Below are 25,836 nucleotides of genomic sequence, written 5' to 3'. Positions count from 1 at the left end.
ATATAATAGTAAACTGAATGTTTATAAATAAATTGTTTTACGTAATTTGTTGCATATAAAATAAAAGACACAGACGCAGCCTACGTTTCCTATAAAATATTTCACATTTAAATAATTATGTACTGTTAAATGACATTACATTATGCTGGATAATACTATAATCTTAAACTATGTTTACAAATTGTCATTTTTTAAGGCACACATCTTTCTCATCATACTGACCTGTAAAATAAAAACAAAAATCAATTATTAATATAGGCCTAATAATAATAAATATTCATCGACCAAAGTAAAAATAATCTAGATAGTATAACATCATTTTATCGCGACCAAAATTAAACGCGACCGATTTCGAACGCGACTGATATCATCGTAAAACTCCGGCGGGGTTTCCCCATCTTCAGATGATGCGTTGTAGTGCGACAACGGCGGAGTAATTACGGGGGTTTCCCTCTGGTAAGCTAGCACGTTAGTGCGACCGCGGAGTGATTAGTCGGGGTTTCCTCTCTGATGATCGGGGTGCGTGACGATCGTGTAACCTGAGACTACATGGCGGGACTTCCCCTTTTATGCATACACGTTCCGTGTTATTTTGTGTATCATTGCGACATTTTACGCACTTGTAAACTATTTTTTAACGTTTTGGGGCGACTTTGCGATAGGGCGACTTTGTGATGGGGCGACTTTGCGATGGGGCGACTTTGCGTTGGGGCGACTTTGCGTTGGGGCGACTTTGCGATGGGGCGACTGTGTCGGGGCGACTTTGTTTTGGGGCGACTTTGCGATGGGGCGACTGTGTAAGGGGCGACTTTGTATGGGGCGACTTTGCGATGGGGCGACTTGACTAGCATCCTTTAGCTTATCTTTCTTAGGCTAGGCCCTAGCATAAGCCTAGCTAGGTAGGCCTAGGCTAGGCCCTAGCCTAAGCCTAGCTAGGTAGGCCTAGAATAGGCCTAGTAGATATTCGCCCAGGATTCGCGTATGGGTGTTAAACGGATGATCGGGCCCACTTTTGTATGCGCACCAAACAAAAGGAGGCCTCCAAATAGCCATAAATAAACACAGAACTAAATGGCCATTAAACTAGTTTAGTATCTAGTCAAGTATCAGCCGCGCAATGTTTTTATGAATATAGTAAATATTAATTAATTATTAAACAGCCGATAAATACTAATCAATGTGTCTTAATACAAAACAAATTTTACTAATCTAACATCTAGTTTTAATGATTAATTATAATAATTAATCGTATATTTCTTTTGTTTACGTCTTTTCTTATTTCTGCATATCATTATTATACATGATACCCCAAACAACAAAGGCTCATCTCATAAACACAATATTTCCCATTTTTTTAATTGTACTTCTTCATTTCTTATGCACTTATAACTTGATACAGAAACCATAATCCTGTTATCGATAAAATGAATATTAATTATTAATATTGGTAATGGTAACTAATAATAAATAAACTAATTTCCAACATTCAAAAAACCACAATTTGCAGAATAAAACCAAAACGGAAACAAAACAACTTTATTTATAAAAATCACACATACTTATTGGCACATGTAAAATAAATAAAAAAAAAAAATGTACTGGCATAACTGACGGCCGCAATAACTGGTGGCTGAAATGATCCCAAAAGAGTTATGTTGTCTGGTACTCGTTGTGTTAACATTAATAATGTCTTTTTCCTTTTCATATAGGCCTAGTGTCTGATGTGTTGATGGAGTAAATGTTCTTGGGCAGCTGGTTGCAGTTTTTCTCATTTTCTATGGCTATATTGTTCTTAGTTGATGTCATATTCTAAATATGTAATTTGTATTGTCATGACGTTGAAAATATTTAAATAACAATTGTCCATGTGGTTTTTAACATCTTTAGATTCATCAGAGATTCATCTGATGTCCAAATCCAGTAAAAGTATTGGATTATTTTATTGATGATTTGTTCTACTGTACAATCATGTAAGAATTAGAAATCTGGCTACTCGCTCAAAGCTGCTACAGTAATGTACTGTGTTAGGAATACTATTAATTGAATCTAACATACACTGGATAGTTCCTAATTTCAGTCTGTTACAGTATTAATTTTAAGAATTTTATTAAGGAACATACTACACTAATTGTGCTTCATATTTTCATATTCATACCGGTAATTTTTTTAAAAACATTTGACGTTTTTAACATGTATGAAATCTATCTCCAGCAGGATCAATTACAGGACAATTGTTCTTGTCTTATATGTGATGATTTTTATGTATAAATAAATGATCATAATGTAAAGAAAAATAAATTAGAAACATTGACATTCTAGCTGAAATACTTTGAAATATTTAATCATAACATAAAATCATAACTTAATAAATTACACTTTAATATTGTGAACATTTCCAAATTGATCAGCTTGTATTATACCATGTACCGTCAATTCTAATAGTAACCCACACTCTAATAGTAACCCCCCTTCTAGTAGTAACCCAACTTATAAGTCAATCTATAATAATAACCCACTACTACTACTAGTAACCCATGGGGGAGGTTATTATTAGAGTCACAAAAACTATTGAAAAAATGACATTAAGACTGGTCGTTTATTATGCAGCAATATTTTGAAAATAAGGAGATAATGCATGTTGATCTCGGGAGGACTGAGTGTTTTTGAGTTTATAAAATAAAGTTCAAACAAATTTATTTATTCGTACTGTTTTATTATTTTTCTATGATTTGCTGACCGGAAAAGTTGGGGTGGGTTACTATTTTCAGGTGCCTAATTTAAGATTAGTAATAATAACCCACTACTCCAATAGTAATCCCCTTTCCCTCCCCCCCCCACTTCTAATAGTAACCCACCCTAAAAAACAATCAAAAAATAATAACCCAGGGTTACAATTAGAAGATTTACGGAATCAATTAGTTTAAACTAATTAATACATGCTATAGACTATTGTAGCCCAAATATCAAATTACACTTTTAATATTGCAAACATTTCCAAATTGATCAACTTGTAGTATATAACCATGTATTAATTAGTTTAAACTAATTAATCCATGCTATAATCTATAGACTATTGTAGCCCAAATATCAAATTACACTATTATTTATAATAATAACAGCAACCGGGAATCCACAAAATGTTAGGATTCAGCCAAGTAGCCTTTTTTGCAATTAAAATCTCATTACACGGAATCGCTTCGATGTTATAGAACACACTTCTCGTAGGCGTGTTGAATATGCGTGTAATAGCGTGTTGTATAAACGCGCCCATAGTTGCAACAGCCTGACAAATTGATATGGTAACACTATTAAAAACAAGTATATCAATCAGAACGTTAACATACGTTATGTTATATCTATTTTCAAATCTTTTAAAATCAAAAACTCATCAGCATCATTTTTTCATTCTTAACTTTCATCCTTATAATTATCCAATTTTGAATTGAGAATCCAGGATTTGATGTCAACAATTTCGCTACCTCTTTCTTGCCTGCAAAATGAGAAAAACAAAAATGCAATTATTCTATCATCTCTTACAGATGTATTTGTCCTAAATTTGTCCTATTTTGATGTCACATAACAGCTATCCACTTGGAATCGAGAAATTGAATATTTGCGACCAACAACCGGCCCATATTTTATAACTACTGTAGTACTGTACTTGTTAAAAAATAACACTATATTGATCTCTTTCCCTTTAATGTTCAACAATATTCCAATTAAAATGCTTAAATACAGAAGTATAGGCCTACAGGTACATATGACAACCTCAGACATCCATTCTATATTAGACTGGGTTCCAGCCCGTAAATTTTGGCACATATGGCGTTTTATACGTATAATATAATACTCAGATTTACGCACTGGGGAAATATGTGAAGAAATCGATTTGCATGCCCGCAAACATCCGATAAGAATGACGTAGGTTATCATACCATATGTGCCAAATTATTTATCTTTACTATTTACGGGCTGGAACCCAGTCTAATCATATATATGCACTGCTCTTTAACCAATTGAATGCTCTTTGGCATGTGAAGAACGAACCTTTTTAAATATAAACTTACCTGTGAGATCGTCATGGTTGTATAGGTCATCTCCTATAGTAGTAAACAAAAACAATTTATAACATTAATATTTTATACATTTTCGTTCTTGATACATTGTACATTTGTGTTTTCAAATGTTTTGCTGCTAATATTGTAGTAGACTTACCTGATGTTGTGGCAATTTCTAGTTGTCCATAACTATCAGCATCATCTGCTGATAAACAACAATAAAATGTTAAGAATGTAATGTTTACGAAAATCTAATTTGTGTCTGATAAGTGCCATTTCCGGCATCTACAGTTGCACAACTCTTAAACATTTCTTATGACACAGGGACAGATTGGAATGGAAAATGGGACATGGATTAATTAATTTTAACACTAAAAAAGAACTTCATAGAAAGAGTCAATCTTAATTTCACCTCACCTCAGCACCAGCTGGTATAGATTTTTATTAGTAATGTTTTATAAGCTTACCTGTGATGTTTTCTTCTTCTTTAAAAGTTTCATCTGCTGATCAATAATAAATGAAAAGTTAACAATTTAATATATTCCTAATATCTATCTGTACATTAAGTACTTTGATTGCACTGATTGCATTGAAGAACTTATAAGATCTACCATAAAATTTTTTCCCATGTTTAGAACCAACAAATATATGGTCTTGATTTTATGGCACTCTGGAATTGTCTCTTCTATTAGCAAAAGAAGTATTCTTATTTTACATACTTTGTTTATAAACTATATTAAAGCTTACCTGTAAAAGTATTCATTTCTACTTCTAGGCTTCTGGGTTATCTCCTATAGAAAAACACAATAAAATAATTAATTAAAAAAAATTAAGTTTTCTTATTCTTCTTACCTGTACAAGTGTTGCCACTTGTTAATTTGACAAAATTTGCTGATTTTTCAATTACCTACTGGCAGAACAGGTAAGTAAAAGATATGTACTGTGTGGGTAATAAGCTGTACGGACTATATAAAGGGCAGGAAATATTTTGAGATAATCTAGGTTTTGGCGAGATTCTGGTTTTTAAGGTGTTTATGCTTTGTGAGAGTGAAGTTTGCATTGTACCAGCAACAATGCCTATTTTTTTTTAAAAAGATGTGCCGTGTTTAAAACGTTTTCACCCGCAACTACAGCAATTACATTATAATTCTTCAAGGTTGATATGTCCTTGGCTATTGGCTGTTCTTGTGGCCTCGAAGTCTCTGCTGCCTGCTTTTTATTTTGGGCATATACCGCATCACATGCTTGTGCATATCTAGCACTTTCCTGATCTCCTGTGATTTGTGATCATTATCTGTTATTAAAAACAATCCACTTAATATGTTCCCTTATAGAAGTATTTTAACACAACTTGTTATTAAGTTGCAAAATACTGAAATTAAAGACTGCCTGAACCCAAAACAAGTAAGTGCCAGACAAAAAGCCTAAGGAAAAGCCTAGAATATTTTATTTATCCTTGTTTGACCAATGTTTGACCAATATTTATCCAATTGTTCTGGAGGTTGTCTTTAATTTGAGGTGATTTATACAGCCGATGAAATCAAATTTGAAAGTAGTCTGTAATTGGATTTTTGTGGGAGTGTCGACTTGTAGGTACTTTTGGCTAGTCTTCAACATAAGTTGCTCTTAGAGTGGATACGATAGTCTACAATTGAAGATGCTTTTAAAATTGGGGTAGGGGGAAGTATTAATAGAAGGTAGTGGGTTAAATAGAGGGAGACCTGCATTGAATATTTGAAATGGACTGTAGTCTTCAAAAAGAAGTTGCTCTTAGATTGGATACGTCACTAGTCTACAATTGATGGTGATTTTTGAATTATAATGCAGTATTAAATAGAAGATGGATGGTTAATTAGAGAGAGAACTGCATTGACAATTTGAAAATGACTTATAATTAATTAAAAAATCACCAACCTTGGAATCCAGATGTTCTGCAATATCCGTTGTAAAATCTTCAATTAGATTAAACTGAACATTAAATTTCTCCAAAACTTTTACTGTTGATCTGCGATTGATATGTGGAAAACACCCTCAATGACAGAAAACTCTGTTGAGTTGATACCTTCTAGCGTGGATGAGTTGGAATAAACAATGCTGAATTCAAAGAAGTAACCACTTCCCGACAGATTAATGGCAAGATCAGTGAAGTTGGCCCAGTCATGGATTATATCTACAGTGTTGTTGCTGACGAGCTCTGCATCAGATACTCCTGGGCATTTTCCATGGATGTGAAGAATGTCCCAGATTTTGCACAATTTCAGCCTGAAAAAATCAAAAAATCATTGAATAATTCCTTTTTTTCGTAGAATATTTGTATCAAACCTATGGTGTATTACCAAAGCTTGATAGCCTACAGTATATTGGAGTTTAGAAAGAATTGTGTTAAAACCTACACTGGTATCCAATATAGAGATGCAAGGCTGAACCTCAAATGGATGGTTCTCCATAGCATCAGCCGTAAACGTATACTCATTGTGCTTTGGGTCACTAGATGCCTCTTCTTCAGCTTGCTTCTCAGAATACCAATTAGTTATGTTGGTTTGTAATGATATAGGCATTATGGTTATGTTTGTTGCACGCCACACATGAGAATACAATTTAAGACTTTGGACAAGACGATACAAGCCAGTTCTATACTACAGTAACTCTACAGAAAACTCTACTTCAACTCATTACTTCTTAAATTGTGACTTACGTTGCATTGCCTGTACTTGGACCTCCTGTTGTATTTGTTGCTCTCACACCCCTTGTTGGGTCTTCAGTTGGGGGAGAAGGATCGGTCATTGCTAATAACCTCAACTTCAAGACTCTCGTACAAAGTACCGGTTTGTGCTGCATTAACAATTTCTGCTTGAAGGTTAACTAACTTATCATGTTCAAGGGTTGAATTGCCTGTAAGGAAAAAATATTAATTATTGTTTAGATATTAAAAGAATAGGTAATTAAATAAAATTCAACTCATTTCTAAACATATGAAACTGAAAAAAGAAGAAATCTGGATAGATTATGTGATACTTTAATATGGTTAAAGAAAGCTATTTACTTATTATATATACCAAACTGGCAAGATTGTTAACAAGATCTTCTTCATAGAAAACATCAACAGGAGCCACACTAAAGTCAACCATTATAACCGGTGTAGTGATGATGTCAATTGGGTCACTACCACGTATAAGTATCCAAAGAGTCTGCCAATCGCGATCAAAATAGTTCTCGCCATAAATGCTGGAGTCAGGAGTTGGCATGAACTGAACGTTTGGATCTTCTGGAACCCATATTTCTCTTTCTATTAATGGCAATGATGTCGAAAAAGTTGATAATTTTAAATATCTTCATGGAAACAGCATGTTGAACAAGTAGCTTCTAGAGTATCACAACGTATCGGTATTATTCGTAGATTAAGATATTATATTCCAAATTTTGCTTTAAGACTACTTGCTAATGCAATAGTATTACCTTGTTTTGATTACTGTAGTAATGTTTGGTCAAATTGTAACTTAGAACTTGTTAATCGTCTTCAAGTACTTCAAAATAGAGTAGCTAGAATCATTCTTTATGCTGATATGTACACCCCTATAACAGAATTGATGTCCTCACTAAAATGGAAGAGTGTCCATGACAGATGGGAAAATGATTTATTAATTATGCTATTTAAATGCCTACAGGGTTTAGCACCATCTTATTTAACAAATCTATTCAAATTTATGGACACTTTTCACACAAAAAATACAAGAAGTCAATCAACAAAAACTCTAAATGTTCCAGCATGGAACAATATTTATGGAAAGAGAATGTTTAATTATAGAGCACCAACCTTATGGAATAATCTTCCTGTACATATCCGTAAAAATTATGAGACACTTAGTCAAGTTGAATTTAAACATCTTGTATAACTTCTATTGTACATAGTTTTAATATAGCTTTTACTTTTATTTTTCTTGTATTTTTTTTCCAAATCTGGACCTCTTGGGAGACCAGTACTTGTGTATTGAAAGAGCTATTCCAGAATAAAGAAAGATTTGTATTGTATTGTATTGTATTGTATATGAACATATCTCCATCCAGCTGCCCGTTATTTGACATGACATAGTGACCTTGATGGTACACATCTAAGCGTTGAGGATTGGCATACCAGATGCCGACAACTATTTTCTGATCTGGAGCTGTGTTCAGGAAATGAAGTCATAACGTTTGAGGATTCGTTGAACTCTCATATACATCTCATAAGTCTCTCCAATTGCAACGATAGACATAAATGTGCTGATTCGCTCTTGACATGTGTACCCATGACACCAATGAAAAGAGCAGATTATATAAAAGATCACAGCTACAACACAGTGATTTTCCTACTCCTCAAAAAAGGGATGCCACAATAAAATTGCGTGCCCAGTCTCGGTGAATGGACTGGTCTTGTTTCAAGAGTGCAACTTTAATAGGAGGAAAGATTTAGGGAAGAATCACAGTTTACAAAAGCTAAAATTCAACATTAAAGCAGACAACCAACCTTTATGTGGACATTTTTCATCATAAGGAATTTTAAGTCCACGTCTCGGATCTCTATCCCACTCGTATGGAGAATCAGGAATAACATAACCAGGCCGTGATCCTCCTAGAATTCCACCATCTTCATCTCTGATCATTGCTTTCTTAAATGCATCACAATCCATCTCCACGCAATCAGAAAGATTAACTTTACTGTTAAGATTAAATGAAAAGTGTAATGTATTGAACTTGATTAATATTACTTGCTACCAATTATTTAAACTTCCTTCACCTGTTACCATATATATTATGTTAACCCACTTCTATATAACCCTGGCTACTTAATGGTCACTAATGGCTAAAGTAGACCCTCTGCTTAGACCACTAAACATTCCACCTTGACAGATTAATTACCCATTACCGATATTGTTATTATAATATATAGTAAATGTAGAATAAAGAATAAACACTTCAGTGCTAGCTTTCAACTATAACAGAACTTGTCTCTCTCTCACTTATTTGTATTGTAAATCGGTACATTACACTACAGTGGCGACGAGAATGGCCCTTATTGGCAAAATTGAAGAATTTATTGAAGGAAGGGAAGATTGGTCACAGTTTGTTGAGCGTTTAGACTTTAGACTAGAGTCTGAGGAAGAAGAAGAACAACAGGAAACTGATTGGCGGTACGTTGTCAATAACCAGAGGCTCTACGCAATAACCAACACGATATTCTACCAACAACAGCAATCTAACTGGATTTCACACTGTATTCGGAGACAGAACCTATGATCCCTGCGAAGTTCTTACATTTTATGACCAAAAAAGTAAATTGATAGGAAGACCGAGCCCAAGTATACTTCAGAGAAATATAAACGCTAGTCAACTAGACCGAGAAGACTATATAAGGAAGTGCTTCCAGCATCTTTTATAGAAGACAATAACTACTATGTCCAGTAGTCATTAAGTTGATTAAGTTATGTCTTGATGTTTAATTTTAATTTTAAATGTAAATAGGTTGGGTAATCATCAGGAATAGTCCTGAACAGGGAGATGAGCGCCCCTGCCCACCGATGAGTTTCGGGATCCCTTTGACCCGGAGGGAGAGTACCCGTCAGGGTTACAGTTCCCAGGTTTTTAGTTGTTTTTAAAATTAATTAGTGTTCCATGACCTTCTCATCAAAATTAACGTCTCTCATAAAATTAAGAAAAGTTGTGCTATGTCAACATAATGTCAATGACGGCGAAATGTCCCCAATATTGGGGATAGCTATGAAAACAAATAAGTAAGTAAGTAACTTGTATTTCAAGGCAAAAGAAATTACTACAGAGGAGAAGAAACAAGCAACACTGTTAACAGTTATTGGCCCATCATCTTATAAGCTTTTACGAAATTTGGTTACACCAGAAAAACCCAAGGATAAAACATTCGATGAGCTGGTAACAGCTATGAATGGGCATCACAGTCCAGTGCCTAGTGAAATTGTACAGCGATACAAATTCAACTCACGCTTTCGACGTGATAATGAAACAGTGCCTGAATTTATGGCATCGCTTCGATCGATGGCAGAATTCTGTAACTTTGGAGCCTCGCTCAATACAATGTTACGAGATCGTCTAGTTTTTGGCGTCCGTAATCACGGAATTTGGTCTTTTGGGAGAAAAAGCACTGACACTGGAAAAAGCTGTTGAAATTGCAACTAGCATCGAAACTGCAACAAGAAATGTAAGAGATCTGGCGCAGCCAACCTCTGCAGCTGCAGTTGAAAATGTAAACAAAATTGCTTACAAAAAGAAGTCAAAATTTACGGAATTGTTCAAAAAATGTCCAAAATTTCCACTTTTTAAACTTCAAGAATTATGCTATAATATTGCCATTTATGCACATATATTATGGTAACATCATCTTATAAAGCCATAGTAACTAGTTGTGTAAAAAAATAAAAAGGTCTAAATTTTGACATTTTTCGAAAAATTCACTGCGGGGGACCAAAGGAATTTTTTAGAAAAATTGCCAAATTTTCTTCTTTTTAAAATTCAATAAGTATGCTATAATATTGCAATTTATGCACATATATTGTGTTAACATCATCTTATGGAGACATAAAAACTAGTTAAGTCAAAAAATAAAAGGGTAAGTATTTGGCCATTTTTCGAAAATTTCACTGCTGGGGACCGAAGGAATTTTTCGAAAATTTGCAAAATGTTCACTTTTTAATATCCAATAATTATGCTATTATATGTATATATATTGTGTTAACATCATCTTATAGAGCCATAGTAACTAGTTATGTAAACAAATAAAAGGGTCGAAATTTTGCCATTTTTCGAAAATTTCAATGCGGGGGAAAAAAGGAATTATTTCGAAAAATGGCAAAAATGTCCACTTTTTAAAATTCGATAATTATGCTATAATATTGCAATTTATGCACATATATTGTGTTAACATAATCTTATGAAGCCATAAAAACTAGTTATGTCAAATACAAATAAGAAGTCGAAACCATGTTTTCGCTGTGGAAAGAATAACCATTTGCCAGACAAATGTTATTTTAAGCAAACAACTTGCCATTATTGTAACAAGGTAGGACACATTCAATCTGTTTGTCTTAGCAAAAAGAAGGGGAAGCCCCAAACAGTTAAAAATGTTGTGGCAGATGAGCCAAGCGATGAACCAAGCAACATAACTACAGAAATGTATGAAGAATTATTTGGAATAAAGACCACGTCTAGTCCTCCACCTATGAAAGTTAAGATACTGTTAGATGGTTTGGATACTGAAATGGAAATTGACACAGGAGCCTCGGTATCAATAATGTCGCAGACGAAATTTAGGCAATTATGGCCTGAAAGAAAACTTGAACCATCGTCAGTTAAGCTACGTACGTACACTGGACAAATAATGGATGTTTTGGGTAAAATTAATGCTGAAGTTACATACCAGAGTACTACTACAATATTACCGTTAACGATTGTGCGAACAGATGGACCTACCCTAATTGGTCGAGACTGGCTTCAGTTTATAAAGTTGGACTGGCAACAAATCAAGGTAATAAACCAATTAGATTTAAGTTCACTGCTTGGTAAATACCAAGAAATATTTAAAGATGAACTAGGTACCCTTAAGGGTACTGAAGCAAAAATGTATGTTGATAAAGAGACAATGCCAAAATTTTGCAAAGCCAGAAATGTTCCGTATGCTTTGCGACAGAAAGTAGATGACTAACTTGATCGCTTACAACGAGAAGGCATTATTGAACCTATACAGTTTTCAGACTGGGCTGCACCAATAGTTCCGGTACTTAAGGCAGATAAATCTACCATTAGGATCTGTGGTGACTACAAAATTACTGTAAATAAAGCAGCCAAAGTTGATCAGTATCCTTTGCCCCGAAGAAAAATTTACTAAATTGGACATATGTCACAAGCGTACCAACAATTACTCTTGGATAAAGATTCTCGAAAATATGTTGTAATCAACACTCAAAAGGGACTTTACAATATACACGGTTGCCGTTTGAAGTCTCTTCAGCACCAGCGATTTTCCAGCTTGTCATGGAAGGACTATTACAAGGAATTAAAGGTGTTACAGTATACCTGGACGATATATTAATTACGACAGGAAAGAAAGATTTTGAGCATTTCGAAACTCTTGAAACCGTCCTAAAGCGACTGGCAGATGCTGGACTTCGTCTAAAAAAGAGTAAGTGTGTTTTTATGGTTAAATCTGTTGGTTATTTGGGACACCTGATCGACAAAGAGGGATTGCATCCCACAAACGCCAAAGTGAGAGCAAATAAAGATGCTCCAGCGTCTCAAAACTTGACAGAACTGAGAGCTTATTTGGGATTATTATCTTATTATGAAGTTTTTACCAAACTTATCCAACACACTTAATTGCTCTGTTATATGCCTTACTTCGTAAGGATAAAGCTTGGAACTGGACAAATTTAGAACAATCTACTTTTGATAAATCAAAGGAATTGCTACTTTCCTGCAGAGTACTTGCACATTATGATCCAAAAAAGGAAATAAAATTATCGTGTGATGCATCTCAATATGGAATTGGGGCGGTACAGAAAGACCAATCGCATTTGCATCTAGAACACTTGCAGAAGCGGAAAAAAAGTATTCGCAAATTGAGAAAGAAGGTTTGGCATGCGTTTTCGGAGTAACGCGATTTCAGTCTTACATTTATGGTAGACATTTCACATTGGTAACAGACCATAAGCCATTGCTGGGTCTTATTAATGAGGACAGACTTGTGCCTAGCCAAGCATCAGCTAGAATCCAACGTTGGGCACTGAAATTAGGTACATACAAATATACATTAAAATTCAAACTGACAAAGTCCCATGCCAATGCGGATGCCTTAAGCAGATTACCATTGCCAGGAAAACCAGAATCAATTCCACAACCTGCCGAAACTGTTCTATTGATGGAGCCAATGAACCAATCTCCAGTTTCCACAGCAGATATTAAAGGTTGGACGGTTAAAGATCCAACACTTTCTCGAGTTCTTTACTACATTAAAAAGGGTTGGCCCAATACTAATCCAAAAATTGAAAACTTGCAACCATATTGGATGGATCTGACAAAGAGAACTCTCTACACAAGATGGATGTATTTTGTGGGGAAAGAGAATTGTTGTTCCACAGCCTGGTAGAAAACAGTTGCTACAAGCACTACATGACGGTCATACTGGAATTGTCAGAATGAAAAGTTTTGCTCAGGATTCGTTATGGTGGCTTATATGGACAAAGACATATCAAAGCAGTGCGATACATGCCAATCCAATCAAACTTTACCACCTAAAGCACCATTGCACCCATGGAATTGGCCAAATAGACCATGGTCACGATTACATATCGACTATGCTGGACCATTTATTGGAAAAATGTTTTTAATACGATGCATACTCAAAATGGCTTGAGGTAATTCCGGTAAATTCCTCAACGACAAATACCACAGTGGATAAGCTCAGGCTTATATTTGCATCGCATGGATTGCCAGATAAAATAGTATCCGACAATGGAACATGTTTCACCAGTGATGAATTTCATACATTCGTAAAGCGAAATGGAATAAGACATTCTTTAACAGCCCCATATCACCCATCATCGAATGGTCTTGCGGAACGTGCTGTACGCACATTTAAAGAAACAATGAAACGTATGAAAGATGGATATATCGAAACAAAAGTCGCAAGATTCTTATGTTGTAATTTGTATGTTCTTGTTATCAGTTTCTTCTTTTTAGGACCCAAGTGGAAATAAGTTTTTAACTTTTCTTGGCATTCCTTGTAATCAAGGCCTGTTTTTTCCGTGCAATTGTTTTTCTATTTTCTATGTATTATATTTTATTGTTTTTTAACCTTGATTACCAAATAAAGTTAAAAAAAAAAACAATTCAAGATTCCTATTTAAATATAGAAATACACCTCATAGCACAACTGGCAAAACACCAGCAGAATTACTGAATGGCCGAAAATTGAAAACGCATTTTGATCTTTTACACCCTTATCAAGCAGATCGTGTTATCACTCAACTTGAAAAACAGAAATTAGCCCATGATCGTCATGCAAAGAACGCACTTTTGTAGAAGGAGAGTAGGTGTATATAAAGAACTTTAGAGGACAAAATCTGAAATGGTTACCCGGAACAATAATATTAAAATCCGGTCGCATCTCATTCAAGATAAAACTAGAAGATGGACGAGTTTGTCGTCGTCATGCTGACCATATCAGGAAGCGTTATAGGCCTGTTCAAACTCATTAATCCAAATCTGAACAGTGGAAACATCACAATCGACTGTCGAAGCACAGTCTATTACTGCTCAGCGAAGAGTATACCTTACTCGCGATTGAAAACCGCCGGAAAGATATGGACATTTTTAATAACTGAAATATAGAAACTTTTATGGACATTATTACTGGACAATTTAAAATGTTGATCTTATATTTTACTTTATACAGTGCATTATACCATATACATTTAAAGTGTTATTAAACCATAACTTAGTACAGTGCTGCTTTGATTCAATTATAAATAAATAGCTTAGAATTGTTTATAATAGAAGGGAGGGAATGTAATGTAATGTAATGTATTGAACTTGATTAATATTACTTGCTACCAATTATTTATACTTCCTTCACCTGTTACCATATATATTATGTTAACCCACTTCTATATAACCCTGGCTACTTAATGGTCACTAATGGCTAAAGTAGACCCCTCTGCTGAGACCACTAAACATTCCACCTTGACAGATTAATTACCCATTACCGATATTGTTATTATATATAGTAGATGTAGAATAAAGAATAAACACTTCAGTGCTAGCTTTCAACTATAACAGAACTTGTCTCTCTCTCACTTATTTGTATTGTAAATCGGTACATTACAAAAAGTATTGTAGGTAAGTGTACTAGGTTGATGAAAATAATGCAACTAGCAAGTAAGGATACACAATGATTACATTTACGTAACTTGGATAAATGCAAGTGGTCCGTAGATATATAGGATAAATACTATTAGTACTTACCCTAAATTAGGTATATGTATGTAAACCCTGTTCTTGTCTCTGACTGTTACCTTCTTTGTACAGTACCTACAGCGGACATTGGGTGGATACCATCATCATTTGATGGATTGGTCATAGTAGCGTAATGATCTTTCTTACACGCAGTATCAAAATGAGCGAATGTGACATCTATTGATAAGAAAGAGCAAAATACCTTTATTTGTAAATGAATAAGTATGTTGAAACATATTCATTTGGTAAGTTTCACCAAAAATGTATTCCGATATTAAAGACATATTTTATGATAAAACAGTACTAAGGGACAACCTCAACATTACAGTGGTGATAACTTGGATACAATGGCAATTTTATGTTATCCAAATAAGCATTCAGCTTCATGTGTAAACAGTATGAGTATACGTTTCCTGCAATAGAACTCAACTGGTTTGTCCAAGTAAGGACTAGGTTTGTCCAAGTAAGGACCAGATTATGTCATGCTTTTACATACCTTGCAATCTTGTGCTTCCAGCAATAGCTGGGTAATTATGTATACCATGAAATGGAAAAAATGGAGCACCATTATCACCAGACATGAAATTTGCCCTCACGTATCCAGCATTTCCATTGTCTGGACCACAAGGTGCACACTGTTTTGCACTTTGACCTGCATTCTCCGGTTGATTCTGAAATATTTACATGAAAATGGGAAAATGTAATATTTTAATCAGAATTTATAAATTACGTGTCTGATTACACAATGGAATGGCATTATCAGTACACGTTAAGAAAAAGAAGGTAGAAGAGTAAGAAAGTCCTTTGACAAATTTCCTTATGAAAGTCAAGTATGCATATATAATATCTATACATTGATTTTATTTGACAGAATGCAAAATATAGTTCCCCAAACTGACAAAATAATAACATTTGAAAAACAGAATTAAAATCTTTTAAAATGAATAATAAAAATGTTCATATTTATTGAAAATGTTTATATCTTTTTTTTGTGTCTTTTTTGGGTTTCCCACTTTTATTTCATCATCATTAACATTGTTCCATTCATTATGATTTTTACATTTATACATTATCTAATCTAATTCATCATAATTGCTTAATTACAGTATTCGGTTTGTAACATGCTACAAATGTTTATATTCTTACTGAACCTACCTGTAACTCATCGCAATCAAAGAACAGGCTTGTACCAATTATAAACGATGACTACATTCTCACACATACTTATCAACAGCTTCATGACTAAGAGAAGATGGCCCAATGACAAATGGCATCACCCCGATGTTGTTGTCTAAAATCTAAAATGTAAGTTACTATATAAGGAAAAGAGAAGTATTTTGGTATTGCTTACCTGCTCCAACTGTGTGGTGAATTACATTATCCTGAATTGCATCCCGATAGCAGGACTGAAGCCATTATGAAATGTATATTCACGTACAAACGATGGACTTTCTACAGTAACTTCTCCAATATCCAAGAAAGCAACTGAATAATGTGGCTCATAAAAATCTGAAACAAATAAATAAGTGTCACTATCGAATGAATAAGTGCCAGACAAAAACCTCAGGGAAAAAAAAGTTACAATTACAGAACTAACACTTTCCAATGTAAGAATGTTCCTTTATAGAAGTATTTTAACACAACCTGTGTTATTATAATGTATTATTCTGGTCCTCAAGCTTTACTGGAAACTGAGGAAATTCGGATTAGGCCCTCCACGGACCCTCGACAGCCAGCAGTGCAGCGCCTACCAGATCAGCACACCGGGAGACAATCCCCTACTTTTTTCAAACAGTGTACCACGTTCTTTAATGTGCACTGTTAAGTACACAGGACCAACGGCTTTACATCTCATCCGAAGAATAAGGCAATGAGAGTAAAGCATCCTGCCTAAGGAACCATGGTGGTCTATTTATAATTATTTTCTCTCAATCTAATAACAATCATTGCCATGATTCAATAAATTGTTTATTAATTAAAAATATAAAAATCATCACCATTAATGACCAGAAATAATGAGTGATAGAGCTGATAATGTTAGTTTTCCCAACGATTATATAATCTTAAATTTCCAAAGAAGGAAAGAAGGCAAATAAAGAGAATGCTAGAAGTTTGGACTGGCAAACAGTTTAGTGTACACATAAACAGTAGTTACTGGCACTGTATACTTCAACACAAAGAATAAATATTCTAAATATTTATTTCTTAGGCTTAATACTTACAATAGTTGATTAGATCCACTGCTAGCACTCTTCTTCCTTAGATTCATTCGCATAGTCTGACATTTTAACTTAAGGTACCTTCTCTGTGGGTGCTCAAATGAAAACTGTCAATGGATGTCAAAGGTTGAAAAAGCAATGCGTTGCTCAATTTCTAAACAATGACCCTGTTGTACACACATTTGACTGGATATTTGTTTAATTAATGTACAGTATGTATGCATGTATGAACATGCTCGCCTGCATCTTAAATTGAGAGGATCTGTGTGTGTAGCATCCAATAAGAATTTAGTGAAGTTCGAGAAGCTGGGAAGAGCAACCCTGTGTTGATCTGGGCCTCCATGGATAAATTGAACTTATTATACCTATTCATGGTAACAGTAACGTTTGTTGCTCTTAGAGTGGATACGGTAGTCTACAATTGAAGATGCTTTTAAAATTGGGGTAGGGGGAAGTATTAATAGAAGGTAGTGGGTTAAATAGAGGCAGACCTGCATTGAAAATTTGAAATGGACTGTAGTCTTCAAAAAGAAGTTGCTCTTAGATTGGATACACTAGTCTACAATTGATGGTGATTTTAGTTATTATAATGCAGTATTAAATAGAAGATGGATGGTTAATTAGAGAGAAAAACTGCATTGACAATTTGAAAATGACTTATAATTAATTAAAAAATCACCAACCTTGGAATCCAGATGTTCTGCAATATCCATTGTAAAATCTTCAATTAGATTAAACTGAACATCAAATTTCTCAACAACTTTTAGTGTTGATCTGCGATTGATATGTGGAAAACACCCTCAATGACAGAAAACTCTGTTGAGTTGATACCTTCTAGCGTGGATGAGTTGGAATAAACAATGCTGAATTTAAAGAAGTAACCACTTCCTGACAGATTAATGGCAAGTTGCTGCATTAATTGTCTTTTTATATTTGCCAGACTCCGTTGATACAAAATGGGGAAAACCTGGTATTTTCGGTGAAAATTTATGAGTCTTCCATTTGTTTTGGCCTCACGATCAATCAAAAAGTGGGTGAATTACAGAAGAAAAACAAAAATATCAATCCGCACGCAATGCATTTTGGGATTTATAGCGGGCCGCTAAAATTACTAGAATCAACTTATTTTTCACATTTTTAACCATTTAAAGACAAAAAAGTTACCATATAATATTTATTTTTACATTAATTGTAGTTTGTGACCTTAAATTAGATCTAAAAAACGTAGGGAAGGGGGTCTTTTTAACTTTACTGTAGTGTTAAGATTAAATGAAAAGTATTGTAGGTACAGAAAGTGTACTTGGTTGATGAGAATAATGCAATTAGCAAGTAAAGATACACAATGATTTACAATAACGTAACTTGGATAAATGCAAGCGGTCCGTAGATATATAGGATAAATACTATTAGTACTTACCCTAAATTAGGTATAATTATGTATGTAAACCCTGTTCTCGTCTCTGACTGCTACCTTCTTTGTACCTATAAGCATTCAGCTTCATGTGTAAACAGTATGAGTATGCGTTTCCTGCAATAGAACTCAAACAATGGCAGTTGTTGGTTTGTCGAAGTAAGGACTAGGTTTGTCCAAGTAAGGACCAGATTATGTCATGCTTTTACATACCTTGCAATCTTGTGCTTCCAGCAATAGCTGGGTAATTATGTATACCATGAAATTGAAAAAATTGAGCACCATTACATGAAATTTTCCCACACGAATCCAGCATTTCCGTTCTCTGGACGAGGTGCACGCTGTTTTGCACTTTGACCTGCATTCTCCGGTTGATTCTGAAATATTTACATGAAAATGTTAATGGAAAAATGTAATATTTTAATCAGAATTTATAAATTACGTAACTGATTACACAATGGAATGGCATTATCAGTACACGTTAAGAAAAAGGAGGTAGAAGAGTAAGAAAGTCCTTTGACAAATTTCCTTTCGAGTGAAAGTCAAGTATGCATATACTGTATAATATCTATACATTGATTTTATTTGACAGAATGCAAAATAGAGTTCCCCAAAATGAAAATATAATAAAAATTGAAATACAGAAAAAAAAAAAAAAACATCTTTTAAAATGAATAATAAAAATGTTCATATTTATTGAAACTGTTTATATCTTTTCTTTTTTTTTTTTTTTGGTTTCCCACTTTCATTCATTATGATTTTTACATATATACAGTATTCGGTTTGTAACATGCTATTTAATGTTAAATCTTACTGAACCTACCTGTAACTCATCGCAATCAAAGATCAGGCTTGTACCAATTATAAACGTCCATTCTCACACATACTTATCAACAGCTTCATGACTAAGAGAAGATGGTTCAATGACAAATGGCATCACCCCGATGTTGTTGTCAGCAAGAACAAGATCAGTCATTTACAGCGGAACTCGAAATTTGGAAAAAGACTCCATAATCCCAATTCTTCCAGATGAAGAAATTGGCAATCTGTGTGCAGTCTCTCTGACCATCCCTCGTCATGAACACCGTGCAAAGAAGTATGGCCTTCGTTGTTGCTCCATTGACTTTCAACGTCACAATCTCCCCACTGACATGGTACAGCACCATCTCAGAGCCTACCACAGTGTTGTCTTGTAGGATGACATCTCTGGAGCTCTCAATTTCAATACCTGCTGGCCACGATATATCCTCAGCATTGTAGCGGTCTTGATATGTACCAGGAAAGACAGAACAGCAGATTAATCTAAAATGTAAGTTACTATATAAGGGAAAGAGAAGTATTTTGGCATTGCTTACCTGCTCCAACTGTGTGGTGAATTACATTATCCTGAATTGTTAGTCCTGAAGTACCAAACATCCCGATAGCAGGACTGAAGCCATTATGAAATGTATACAACCGCTGGACCTTCTACAGTAACTCCTCCAATATCCAAGAAAGCAACCTAAGGGAACATTATACTTACCCGTTGATTAAGTTAATTAACAATTGGGATGAAATATTTTACAGTACTTTGTACTTAATTTATTATTAACATTAAAACATATTTTAGTGTAAATTAAAAATAATTTTATTTTATAGTTGTTTATTTATAATTTAATTTAGCATTTACTTAAACTATAGGCTTAATATAATTAAGTTAAGTTATCTTGCCCAGTGGGCTAGTCACAACAAAACCAAAAATCAAGCCCTGCTGAAATGGAAGCCTTATAATTCTTTTTTGCACTTTTTTTTATAAAAAGAAGAATTATCTGCAATTGCGCCATTGGCTGCAACAGTATTTTTAATTAATGATTTATGGTTTTTTTCAAATAACTACTGCATATATCACAATATATCACTTTTTAACAATTAGCCAGTAAATCATGGTCTGGTGTTAACATTCTGAATTTTCCACTGATGCAGTGATGCCTGAATTTCACTACACTGCATAAAATATTAGTAAGCCTATTATAAGATTACCTTTTCCTTCAAATAGAATACAGTAAATGTCCATCTGGGTCTTGTCTTCTAATATGTGATGCTTCAAAACACATATCCAGTCGTCTTCTGTTGGTCATTTTGAGATTTTTTTCTTCTGAAGAAACAATAACAATTCTACTAATTTTTTAATTAATTATTAATTATTAGGTCGTACAGACAGTGACCCAACAACTTTATGTCTTGTCTGAAGAATCACTCAAGAACACAGACAAGTCAGCACAGATCTCGAATTATAAAATATTGCTTATTGAATCGATCAAAAGATGTGTACGGCGTAACAGTTAGCGTTATTTAAATATTCCTTGTTTTTAACTATATAAATATTGACTTTTTGGAACTGAAGTTGATTTATAAAAAGCATATAGGCCTATTTACATCGTATTTGTTACATATAACCCTGAATAGTCTTTGGTTTGGTGTTTAATATAGGACATGCGGATAGATTGTACTGTATTTATTAGGTATTGGTATATAGGCTAGGCCAATACTAGGATGATAGGTCCCAGCATGTAGGCTAGCCTGCTGGGCCTAAAAAAAATAAACCTTAAACCAAAATTACATTTCCTAGTTTTTAGAATGAAAGCTGTCAACAGAAAAACCAATTGATATCTAAGCTAGGCCTAATTGAATATAGGGTCTTCGGCCTAGGCTAGCTTGATACTAGACTAACGATATAGCCTTTATAGTAATAATACTAGCCTAGCTAGGCCTTATAGGCCTAACCCATTCCCATAAAAGAAAGAAGAAGAAAACAGATCTGTCATATAGGCCTAGCTAGCCTAACTAGGCCTAGAGCTATAATAGACTATAGGCCTAGCTAGTAGGCCTAGGGTACGGGTGCTGGTCAACCCGTACCCAAACCAACCCGTACCCATGCCAACTCGTACCCAACTTGGCTAACCCGTACCCAAATAATTGGTCAACTCGTACCCACTTTGGCTAACCCGTACCCAAACCAACCCGTACCCATGCCAACTCGTACCTAAATATTTGGCTTACTCGTACCCAAGTTTTTGGCTTACTCGTACCCATTATTTGGGCTTGCCCGTACCCATTTTTGGCTTACTCGTACCCATTATTTGGCCTACTCGTACCCAATTTGAATAATTACTTGTAATGGTTTGATCGGCGCAAAACTAGTGGTATGCTTTTGCCGTATGAATATTTTTATATTTAAATTGTTTTTTTATTTTACAGGTCTCGGTGAAATGTGTGCTAATAAAAATGACCATTGATTTGATTGTAGACTTCGTTTAATTAGGCATATATTTGTTAACATTTATTTAAATGTAGTATTATAGTTTTATAAACGTATGTTTGATGTGTCTTTTTTATTTACGTAAGAGAACATTAATTAATAAAAAAATATTTTAACTGTTGTATAGTTAGTATTACAATTCAATTAAGCCCAGGTAAAGTACCAACAACGTATAATACTTATCAATTTTTATTCTTTTATTTTATTCTCATTATCTTCCCTGATTACCTTCGATCAAGTAATTATTATTTCTATTGTATTGGTATATTTAAAATTGGTTGAATTAACAACGCCCTGTTTTAAGCAAAAAGCCTGCTGGGCTATGGGTTCGAATTACTCGTAGATTTCGTGCTACGTGTTTTTGCTGTCGACCGGGATTAACCTTTTATTATAAAAAAAACACGCATTTATAGGGCGGCCCGGCGTCAAAGAGACGACTCAGTAATGACGTATGATCGTTTTCCATATATTTTATTTATTAATAATTCAGTGAAATGATCATATACACGGTAACGGGACGATTCGGCCCTGAGACGATTCGGCCCGGGACGATTCGGCCCTGGGACGATTCGGCCCGGGACTATTCGGCCCGGGACGATTCGGCCCTGAGACGATTCGGCACACTTACATTTATCGGCTTTGATATGCATTTATAAGCATAAAATAAGCTTTTCTTCCCAAACTTTATTTTCAGAGAGACTATGGGGTAGCACTACTAGGGATAAAGATGCAATAAAGCAAACATTTTGAAAACATTGTCGAAAATAATCATTTTTTAGTCACGCGAACGATGTAAACAAGTTACGCCCTCTGTTGGCCGCTTGGCGAATGCACGAAATAAACAAGGTTTTCAAAGTAATAAATTGAATATAAAATTACGTTTTTTTAGTAATTTATTATATATATTATATCAACTTTGTCAATATCAATAAAATACGGATTGTTAAACACCTTTAAAAACTTAATAAAAAAAAAATAAATATGAATTTGGTCTAAAGTGAGACGTTTCGGCCCACAAAGTGGGATGTTTCGGCCCAAAAGTGGGCCGAATCGTCCCACCAAAAGTGGGCCGAATAGTCCCGGGCCGAATCGTCTCAGGGCCGAATCGTCCCTGAACCCCATCCACGTACTGTCGTACTGTAAGGCAATTAAACATTTTGGCAGATTTTCTTCTATAACAGCTACGTGTTTTTGCTGAATGGGGATTCCTCTTTAATATAAAAAAACCGCATTTGTACGGGTCCATTTGTAGTGTGTCCAAAAATAGACAACGCAATGTGGCGTATGATCGTTTTCTATTTATTTTTTTTTTCTTAAATAATTCAGTAAAATTATCTGTTTGTTTACGGTGATTAAACATTGTTGGTAGATGTTTGCTCAATAACTTACAGCTACGTGTTTTTGCTGACGAGGGATTCCCTTTTTAAAAAAAAATACGCATTCTATAATGTGTCAAATAAGACAAATGAATGAACTACGATCGCTTTTCCATGGCAACGGATGTCGTCTTATTTACTAAAATAATATAAACGTTCTGAAGGCCTACCTACACGTGTCTGAGTACTTACGTATCTTTCAGCGATAAGATGATTTTTTTAAGGTTTAGTAGTATTTATTTCGGTTTTTAGTCATAATAATACAGTAATAATCATTATAAAATGAAAACGTAATAACAGCAAATGTCGTCGTTTGTAATTAAATGTTAAATTATTGGAGGTTACCTTTTATTAACTCTCACATCCGTCATTGTATACTAGATAAACGGCAATAATCATAATATACTACTAAATGCTCATAGCAGCAATGAGGCTGGTATCCACTTAAATAGTTTCGTGATTTTAAAATACGAGTGACTACTTAAAAATGTATTAAATATTTTCGAAATGTTAAAACAGTTTAATATTTTCCAAAACTTGCAAAACAAAACAACAAAAACCATTCGTTTTAAAACGATTTTCAAAAAGCACATTACTTCATTATCTGTAAAATAAAATGAAAATACAAATTATGTATAAAAGATATTCATGTTTACTTTTAATAATTCAAGTTTTCATCATCACAGGCTAGTGGGTATTTCAATTTCCGTGTACTACTATTCGTAGAGAATAATAGATTAATAAACTCATAAATGAAAAAAAAAAATAGAATGCAGCACAGCCGACCACTGACATCTGACAGAGCCATATAAAACAGCGCCCTCAAGTATTAACTTGACCAAATACGACGTACGCAAATACGATGAAAGCTGTGCTTTTTTCGTACGAGTCTGTACATATTATTATACTTTTTAGGTCAATAGTTTTTGCCATTTATTAATATCGAACATATGATTGGTATCTAAAAATGTAATAAAACTGGGTTTAAATGTAATATAAATATACTTTAAATAGCATTAAACTTGGGTACGGGCCAGCCAATGATGGGTACGGGTCAGCCAATGATGGGTACGGGTCAGCCAAAATTTTGGGTACGAGTAAGCCAAAATTTGGGTACGAGTTGGTGGGTACGAGTTGGCATGGGTACGGGTTGACCTGTATTCCTAGAGCTAATACTAGGCCTAGGCCTATTATTATGATTATGCCTAGGCCTGGCCTATTCTATTGTTGCATCCACTTTTACCTTAAAAAACCAATTTGTATCCAAAGCTAATTTGATACGAAGACATCCTTCCACATTCCAATAAAAAAACTACTAGCTAGGGGCCTAGGCCTAGCTAAGTATAAAAAGTGTATTGCTATACAATACAATACAACGGATAGGCCAGCTAGGCCCACAATTTTTGAGACTCGTCAACTTATTGTTTCGGAATGCAGATATTTTTTGCCCCGTCGATATAAAATATTTTCCCGTAGAAGTAATTATTAGTTTATTACTAATTTTTCTGTTAAGGTAGTATAAGTATAGGATTTGGTAAATCATTTAATACAAATAAATATAAGTAGAACCACCAGAACTATTTCCGCTATACAGCCCTATTTAAAAATGGCCTGGTCTAAATTAACATTCTACCTACTAGGGAACGTAGGTTGGCCGAGGCACTCTGCTTGACTTTCTAGGCCCCCCACACTACAAGTCCTAGGCCTACCCGTTAGGCCAATTTCTCTCGCGTTGTGGTAATAAGGATACGCAGCTAAAGTGAATTTCCTCCGCTACACTGAACCACGAGCTAAGCCTACATATTTAGGCTACCGATACTCGTCAATTTATTTTTTATGGCATCAATGCTACACATTTTGCCCATTGATAATACATTTTCTCGTACTAAAAGTACTTATTAATTTAATTCATTATGTCTATACTTTATTTATTTAGATATTTAGTTTCCGTTTCTTGTTGAATAAACTGCAAATAAATAAAGCTATTGTATTTCTAAAGGTTCCTTTAGCAAAATGGAATCATCTTTCCTATAGTATATAAGAACACAAAAATATTTAGGATCTCGCTATTTATCTGGGCGATGTAGTCTGTGGGGTTAAAGAATACTCGAGCGGAAGAATACAACACATAATAACCATATCTATTACCAGTAAAACAGCGTCCTCTCTTATTATTTCGCGTAGGTTTCAAATAACGGGGAAAAAAAGTTAAGTAATATCTAATTAATGACTAATAATTACATTACATTTTAATATTTAATAGCATAAGTGTGTTCCACTCATAAAAGAGTATTAATAATTCCAAAATTGTAATACAGTATATCGAAAAGTTAGATTTTTATTAGTGAGAGAAATTTAGTATTATTTGGATAAAATAAAACTGTAAAAACATCATTCAAAAACCATCGTGGAAAAATACTTAACCAACTTCAATTTTGTTCAAATTTGGTACAATAAT

General features: G+C 34.3%; 1 protein-coding gene across 2 annotated transcripts; it reads right to left on the bottom strand.

Annotated features, from left to right (window-relative positions):
* Positions 1 to 4,805: 4,805 nt before the first annotated feature.
* On the bottom strand, positions 4,806 to 15,703 carry LOC144845536 (fibrocystin-L-like). Of its 2 annotated transcripts, XM_078702928.1 has the most exons (5): positions 15,571 to 15,703; positions 8,563 to 8,753; positions 6,754 to 6,950; positions 5,973 to 6,320; positions 4,806 to 4,849 (listed from the first exon to the last, which is right to left on the bottom strand). In XM_078702928.1, exons 2-3 carry the CDS (start codon positions 8,723 to 8,725, stop codon positions 6,817 to 6,819), a joined length of 297 nt encoding a protein of 98 aa, XP_078559054.1. In that variant the 5' UTR covers positions 8,726 to 8,753; positions 15,571 to 15,703; the 3' UTR covers positions 4,806 to 4,849; positions 5,973 to 6,320; positions 6,754 to 6,816. The 2 variants fall into 2 exon arrangements, with proteins under 2 accessions (XP_078559054.1, XP_078559053.1); XM_078702927.1 differs by lacking the exons at positions 8,563 to 8,753; positions 15,571 to 15,703 and adding an exon at positions 7,102 to 7,494.
* Positions 15,704 to 25,836: the final 10,133 nt, after the last annotated feature.

The sequence above is a fragment of the Antedon bifida genome, chromosome 6 (assembly GCF_963402885.1).
Source record: "Antedon bifida chromosome 6, ecAntBifi1.1, whole genome shotgun sequence".
Classification (NCBI taxonomy): Eukaryota; Metazoa; Echinodermata; class Crinoidea; order Comatulida; family Antedonidae; genus Antedon; species Antedon bifida.
This window is presented reverse-complemented; position numbering and strand designations above follow the sequence as displayed.